General features: G+C 40.9%; 1 protein-coding gene across 2 annotated transcripts in view; it reads right to left on the reverse strand.

The window, feature by feature from the left end:
- G3BP2 (G3BP stress granule assembly factor 2) overlaps positions 1-8,219 on the reverse strand; it is an 18,418-nt gene that overhangs the window by 9,143 nt on the left and 1,056 nt on the right. For both annotated transcript variants that reach the window (XM_010163030.1, XM_010163023.1), the window contains exons 2-5: positions 4,118-4,199; positions 3,238-3,411; positions 2,268-2,358; positions 1,264-1,366 (exon numbers count right to left, since the gene is read on the reverse strand). In XM_010163030.1, the coding sequence (XP_010161332.1) occupies positions 1,264-1,366; positions 2,268-2,358; positions 3,238-3,411; positions 4,118-4,199 (450 nt within the window). The remainder of the gene's footprint in view (positions 1-1,263; positions 1,367-2,267; positions 2,359-3,237; positions 3,412-4,117; positions 4,200-8,219) is intronic.

Raw genomic sequence — 8,219 nt, forward strand, 5'->3', positions numbered from 1 at the left:
TGCAGAGAATCTGAAAATCACACAGATGTATAAACCCTGTAAGGAATAGGTGCTAAACTCAAGAACTCCTGCTCCTAAACAACTAGAAACACAGTGAGAGACCAGTGGAAGATCAAGCTATACACATAAACGAAGCCAATTTTGGAATGAAAGTCACAGCTTTATAAAAATGCCAAACAAGTTCCTGCCTGACCAAAGGAGCTGTGAGTCTTGTTTACTGACAATCACATGCAACTTCTTCTCTACTCTCTGCTTTCAAAATATAAGGGATCTGAAGATCTTCACTTCTCTCTTCAGCCATCCCAAAAGCTTACCAAATAGCAAATGCATCTGCCTGTCCAGCTCCTGCCACAGGTGAGCATATGCCTACGTGACCATCTGATGAACATTGCCTTTGCTACTTCTCTCCAATTGGCAGAGTAACCCAAAACCAAGACCTGACTTAATGCTTTTAGGCACCAAAAACTTCCTGCATTATCTTGAGCAAGTCACTGCCAGCATTCCAGCAGACTCCTCTCTTCCAGAAGATCTCTCATGAAAAGCATTACATAACCAGCATTTACCGTTACCACTGCTGCACTTAACAGACTTCATCTTGTGACACTGTAAATGCTTTGTTTTTTTTAACAAGGAAACCAGGAAGTCAGTTCTGGCCCTTTAAAAGGCATTCCTATGTTTCAAACAAAGCACGGGGTTTTGGTGCTGTCTGTTTCTTTGTGTTCGTGGGGTTTTTTTATTTTGTTTGTTGTAATAAAATGTATTTTCCTTATAAAAACATAAAACTTTTTTATTTAATCTTGTTTAGATTTTAAGACACTCAGGACAGAGGCCTATGCTTCCAATACAGCTGTACAGCAACTTCTTAAAAAGTAGACCTTCCTCTACCCAAATTTGGAGTAACCTATCATTAACCACCCCTTTGTTAACCCAAGTGTTCACATAAATTACATCAGATCAACTTGCTGTCATAAGTTTATATAACAAAGGCTCCACTAAACGTGAAATCACTGTTCTCTACCTTTTCACTTCACACTTGAAACTAGAGGTGAAAATAAGTAACAAACATAAGAACATCCCCTGCTTCCTCTCTCCATTCAAGAAGCAATGCTTCAAAATACTGTAACGTTAACATAGCATAGATCCTATCAAGTTAAGTGTCATTTCCTAAACCACCTGTTAAATCACATCCAGAATCCAAAGCCAAAGGAATTCTGTTGTTTTTGTTAAAAAAACAACTTCATAGAGTAAAACAGACTTGCTTACGTTACAGGATGGTTTTCATAGTAAGTACTGCTTGCATTCTCTTGCACAGGTTCAGGTGATGGTTGTCTTTCCTCCTGCTCCTCTTCCACCTCTTCTTCAGACTCTGACACAAAAAGAAAAACTTCCTTAAACAACTCGGCATGCATATACAAGCTGCACTTAAAATAAAAGCATATTAAACTAGAAGTAATCGAAATAAAGCTTCATCAACAAAATTAGGCAAGTTAGCTGCAAGAAAAGATAGAAGACCCTTTCACTCATTCAAGAAGCTTTGTTTCTTACTATTTTCATAAAAAGGAGAAACTAGAGATGTATTGCTGCTAGGAAGTTCTGGCAGCAGGTTCGAGGGTCTTTTAAAGCAGCAGATGTTTTTGATATGGTGGCAGTAAAAGAAAAAGACTGCACTATTAGCTCATAAATCTCAGTACCTAAAACTAAGAAGATTAACCTAAGATTGCCTAAGATGCTTTGTTCCACAGAACTGAGATGAAAAAAATACATTCTGGCTGTACTCTGATTGGCTTTGCCTCCGGGAACAGAGGGGAAAAAAAACCATCCAGGTTAAGTTCAGTCCCTGAATAGCAATGAATTACTGAATGTGATCATGATATGAAAGTGAATTACATGTCATATGTGAAAAGCCAATTTAGATGTTTTCTTCAAATTGCTTTACCTAAAAACTCAACTGATCAGAGAAATCAAGTCTACCTGATGAAACGAGCGGCAGCAAAACTACTATCGCTCATTGTTTCCATTCTCTGCCAGGCCTCACCCACCCTCAGCCAGTTCAGCCCTTCAAGGAATAAGATACGACTACATGACCTTCATTTCACAGAATGTTTTGGACCAGCAGATAGTTCCAGCAACATAACCTACACTCCCTGCCTCCGCCTGCTCCCCAATTACTGTGCTCCGTGAGAATGTAATACAGTTTGCGTCTTTCCATCTTCTCTGGACAGTTCTGAAAGCTCTACACTTGGAAACTCTGTGTGTACAGTTCTCACCTTCATCAAGTTCTCCTTCTGAATCCCCAAATACTTCATCTTCATATCTGAAGATATCATTATGGACATAGAACTTGTTTGGAACAGAACCCTGTAAAAGAGCAATATGCATTTTTTGGAATATACAATATATTACCAGTCAACTCCAAGGATGGATTAGAGATAAAAGCTTTGGGGTACACACCCTATTTTGGAATAGGACTATTTCATTAAAGCCATTTTCCAAGTGGTACCTCTTCTCTAAGCAAACAATTGAGCGGTAACTTCCACCCAAAAGAAAAAGGAAGTTTCAAGCAGAGAAAAAATCCATTTTTGCTAAGTCACAGCAATCACAGGTTCTACCTAAAAAGAAAGTCCCTCAGTTTCATCAAGGAATCTGAACTTTCCCCATTACAAAAAACTTTACAATAAAAAAAACCTGAATGAACTTTCCCTGAGTGACTGTATGCTTATAGCATGGCATAGGGAAACAACAAAGAAATCCAACAAGACTCTAAAACATTAATCATCAACCACACAATAGTCTCTGATGAAATGGGAGGAAAGAAGTAGAAAGAACACAAGACACCCTTTACCTGTACACAGCTCTGCCCTCGCTAAGAGCTAAATTTGAGCGGTAACTTTACCAGCAGACTTGAAGAAAGTACAGAACTACACTAGAGACTTGATCTGCAGAGCTCAACTTCTTTTTTTTAATTTATTTGTGCCAATGGCAGCTCATAAATGCAACCTCCAATTTGCCTTGTATTACTGCTCCAATACTTCAAGTCTAAGAACATAAAACAGCTCAGGATGAGTCCATAACATTAGTTTCTCTGCACTCACATAATGTGACAACATTTAATGACAGCCTCCAGGCCAAGCTCTAAAAGCCAGATCGTATCTTTTGCCCCAATATGACAAATTGCAGCAACAAGTAAGGTTTGTACCACCAATATTTGAAGTTAAACACAATCTTACGTGTACTTACTTCTGGAGCAAGCACAAAAGTCTGCATAAACTTCCTCATGGGCTGCCCGTTGTTTGACAGCTCGCCCATTACTTGCACAACCACCCCATCGCTCAGAGTAGCGTGAGCATCCACATGACGAATCTTGGTGTGGCATTCGCTGAACTGTAGTGACATCACTTTCTTGTGTATCTCCTAGAAACAGAGAGTTACATATTAGCTCCACTGAGTTTTGTACAGAGCTTCATACCTTTCTGATACCCCAGTCTGAACTAACACAAAAAAGCAGCCCACTGAGGCTCAGAAGGTAAATACAGGAACCAAGAAGTGTCTTTCACTGAGAAGTCTACCTGAGCTCATCTAACCTTTATTCTGAAGTTTTCCACCAGGACTCAAATACTTCCCAGAGCAGTCAAATAGCGTACAACCTGCTATCCAATTTTTCCAGTTGTATTAGCACATATGACCTACTTTAAGGCTTGCTTTTTTTTTTAAGAGCCTGTGAGAGGGACAGGATTCACCTTGTGTTTAAAAAAAAACCCAACACCATCCTTCCAACAAAAAACCCCAATCCTCTCTACGCATCCATCAAGAGTCCAAATATCACAGAAGTGAGTAACATCTGCACTGCCAAAATTTTTGTACTGGCAAATCAGGTTGTGCTGGTGAAAGGAGAAGAAACCAAACTTGCCCTGGGCTAAAAGCCATATTGCTCTAAGATGTGGCTACCACACGACCAGACGTCCCATGGTGACAGATGTTAGTCTGAGAAAGCAGAGGCAGTATCACAATATGTTATTTACCAGATAAGAAAGTCAAACTAATTGGTAAAGAAAAAGGTTGATTTATACAGTAAGTTCTGAACATTAATGAAGACTACAGGACTGATTTTGATACTCACAGCTTGACCATACACTGCTTCTTGTGGTTTCCCACTGGCATCCAGTCCTCCATGAACGTAAGAAGAATTCCTACCATAAAACCTGCAAGTGAAGAGATGTAAAGGTCATAGCCGTGAAAAAACAGAACCAAATCCAACAAGTATTTTAGCCAAAAGTTGTAGAGCTCAATGCATCATGAACTTCAGCATAAACCGATATTCAAGACGTATTTTCCACTTTTAAGGCTCCAGGAACAAACAAGTTTAATATTCAGTATTCCAATTTGCCAGATAGGTAGCAAGCTCCTAAATCAACCTCAACTTTTCACTTGCTTCCTTTAAGCAAGGTGGCCATTTCAGCTGGAAGGTTCCCCAGCGTCAAAATCATCTGTGTGTGGTACAGCCGCGCTGCCCAGGCAATGCCTTCTCCTAGGGAGGAACAACCTGCTTGCCTCTCCTCTGAAACCTGGTTCTCTTCAAAGCTTTGGGCAGCAGTGAGGGATTCTGCCTGGGATTCAGACGGGACAGACAACTTGTCTGACCAGCCAACCCACCTCCCCATCTATCCCATCTCTCTGCTACATGTATGTGGCTGTTATTTCACAACTCAGCTTTCTCAGAAGCGATGGCCAAAGGATTAGAAAAGATCAGATTCCTCTTAGGCACCATAGCTGAACACAAAGCCTCCGGAAGAAATGCTGTCTGAAATCAAGTGTAAAAAAACCCAGCAAACAAAAGGCCAGACAAAACTGCACCTTACTGCTGCCACACCAAGGGATAAATTCAGTATTAACTGGAGCCCCAAAGCAGCGTTCTCTCTGCGCTTCCGACAGTTAGGCAGTGAACAGCGTTTCACTGGCATTAACTGCATCACTGTGTACAATGACTGAATCACCACTTACATATAGCAGCCTCTGCTGCAGAACTTGTGACACAAAACTATTATTCCAAACTTTTGTTACCCAACAGCAGCAGTTGCTGTTTTGGTCTTGGAAATACCACAAACCTCTTGACCACTCCAAAAAAACGGAACCCTGAGACCCTTTCTTTACACAGCTTCCAGACTGGATTTCAGAAGCTTGTGTTTTTTATATGCAAGATATGTACACATTTGCTTCTAGTATTTTTTTTACATTTCAGTGATCTTTTTGCACTTTCATTCCACTTTTAAATTTTGAGCCTAAAACAGTCTAAGTTTTCTTTTGGATTTTTACCACCAGCTTATAAAGCATGTGACAAATGCTTAATATTTTCTGTACATTTAAATGGATAGATCAGACAAAAACATCATATCACATCTTTTTTTATTTAGAAGCATGCTTTGTCTTGGGAGTGACTGCCATGAGGTCTGAATGCTAACACTTGCCCTGCTTTTACAACATACCATTATTATCCATCCCATTTACCATTTTTATATATAAAAAATAAAATTTTAATTAAGTACTTCTATAAACTCACTGTCACACGGATTAGCAAGGACTCGGAACGTTTCTCTCTAGTTAAACAAGCCAAGGCAGAGAGTCAGTGTTAAGATACAGAATTAAACACCACAACTTCCACATTTGCCATTTATTGGTTTATCCAACTAATCCTACTTTCCTGAAAATACCAACCCAGGATTTCAACTCCCATGACTAGTCCATGGAAGTCCAGGAAATATTAGATGGTTTTCTTTGGTACCAATTGCATAACCATGCTTTTGAGCACGGTCCAGCACTTCCTAACAGGAAGGAAAAACACAAGTTCAGCTGAAGCAGTGCACAAGCAGAGAGGAAAACATCTTTTCACTCTCTAAATTCCAACGTAAGCCCTCTGACAGTCAGCATATCTTACTAAGTGCTTTCACAGGGGGAGCAAGAACTTTAACTTGCTTTTAAGGAACTGTTCAAACAGGCAGAAAACCCAACAAGTGGGAACTGCAGATCAGGAAAGGAGTAAACGATAAGTCCTCGGTTATATAGAATTACAGATTTTCAGTTGAGGGCCAGTAAGGCCATATAAATTCACCTAAAGTGCAACAGGCGTGCAAACTACACAGCATAACACCCATTTAGAAGGCAAATTGATCTCTGCTGACCTGTAACCCTTGGATAAGCTCTGGATAATGACTAACGACAGAATCCTTGGTGCTCTTCTCAAGCTTTCAGTAGGATAAACCTATACCTTTAACACTTGCTGTCCAAACTCCCTTATCACTGCTAGAAGGGGCACATCAAGCACCAGGAAGCCATGAAAACCAAAATCTTTCTGTGGCAGTGCACAAGTTGTTGTTCAGACTAACAGCAAGAGAAAGAGGGAAGATGAGATGCCCTCTCAGAAGAATGTCACTCATGAACAAGGTGGGGCCAATGAACAGAAAGGCAAGTGTCCTCCAGTCCGAGCCTGACTAGAAAAAAGTAGGCACCTCCGCAGCTCAAAGAAGGGACAGCAGTGGCAGAGACCAAAAGTGGCTGGAAGGCACTTCACACAAGCAGCTCAAGAATCAGCTACGATTCCACCAAACCAGATCAAAACCTTTAGGATGCTTCTGTGCAGAGGTACTTAAGAGAAATTGCACAGATGCTATTGTTAGTGACACTTGTGCCCACTTTCAAGGGAACAGAGAAGATTTGTGAGTGCAGAGTATCACCTGCACCAATGGAGCCTGCCTCGTGTCTATCCAGCTCCCTTGACCTCAGCAGGGCCATTCCAGGAGACACTTAATCAACCCATCATCAACAGCCAGTCCACTTTAGAAAGGAAGAAAAATTCTGTCACATTCTTGGACTAGAGCCCTTGATGTAAACAATTCCCTCAAGAGGGTACACCCTAGGGACAATTCCCCATTCCCACTCAGTGTACTAGGAATCCAGCATAATTTGGAACGCTGCATTTCAGAGTTGTTCAACTAAAGTTTGAGATGTAGAGGGGTGGAAGTATTATCTTGTACCTCCTATAAGGTACCAAAGTTGTCTTCAACGGGCTAAATGTCTCTGCAGACACCGTTTTTCCTCACATGTACACTTCTCCCAAGTTCCTATCACCCCAATCTGGAAACATCTACATCCCAAACGCAGCAGGAACACCAGCTCTGTTACGGTCCCATAGCACGTGTTAATATTGATGCAATGGAAGTAATGTTGCCATACTGGGGGGAAGCAGGAGGAAAGGCAAACCTGGAACAGCTGGTTGCTCTTCTTTAACTGAGGCAGTTATGGAGGTAAAACGTACCAACGGCATTTTGCATCAAAACACAACACACCCCCTCCAAATCCCACCAAGGTTACAGTCACTCTCATTACAGGTAAATGCTCTTAGATGCAAATCAAAGACTTTTTTTCCAACACCGAGTTTGAGGCACTGGTGATTTACCCCAATATACAATTTAACTGCCATTGAAAAGAAATGTTACAAAAGGAAAAGGTATTCTCACTGTAGAACTGATAGAATTCTCCCTCTGCCTTTGGTATTAAGCTGTGAAGCAACAGCCTAATCATCCCCTATAAACTCTTCTCGTCTCTTTGTTCATGTGCACAATTTCTGGGTTTCGTAGTAAAACGACAGCACACTTCACAAGAAACTTGTCATACTAACTTGGGCTTTTCTATCATTCCAAAATGACCCTGCTGTTCCAATATCAGGATTTCCATTGCATCATTTCCTCACAAGATAATCATTGCTTTGAAATACTGGTATACTCACAGCCTTTTTAAGTCTCTTAAAAGAATTTCAACTGCCTGACCTTTACAGGCAACAGATAGTTATTATATAGACACTGGCAAGGTGCTAGCTGCTGACAGACCTGCCCAAGAGGTGCCTCCAAAGCTACCTCCAAGGCAAGGGGTCCTTTCCCAGGCCACCCAGGGATGACACGTACTTAAGGAATGCAATTCTTGGGTCAGAGAGAGGTGTCGCTTTGTTTGTATATCAGTTATCGATGTGTTACATGGACATGCTTGTCCAGTTGTTGATCTGACTCATTTGTGGAAGTTTTGGGAGCGAGGAAAAAATCTGCAATTGCTAAAAATCTTGCTTTCAACTTCTGTCAGATTACTAAGCATAGATTAGGAAAGCCTGTAATAACACTGCTCAGACACCTTAAAAATAGATTTAGCCATAGAAAACAACATGATTCCACAGCGGT

The sequence above is a fragment of the Antrostomus carolinensis genome, unplaced genomic scaffold (genome assembly GCF_000700745.2).
Source record: "Antrostomus carolinensis isolate BGI_N321 unplaced genomic scaffold, ASM70074v2 scaffold2340, whole genome shotgun sequence".
Lineage (NCBI taxonomy): Eukaryota > Metazoa > Chordata > Aves > Caprimulgiformes > Caprimulgidae > Antrostomus > Antrostomus carolinensis.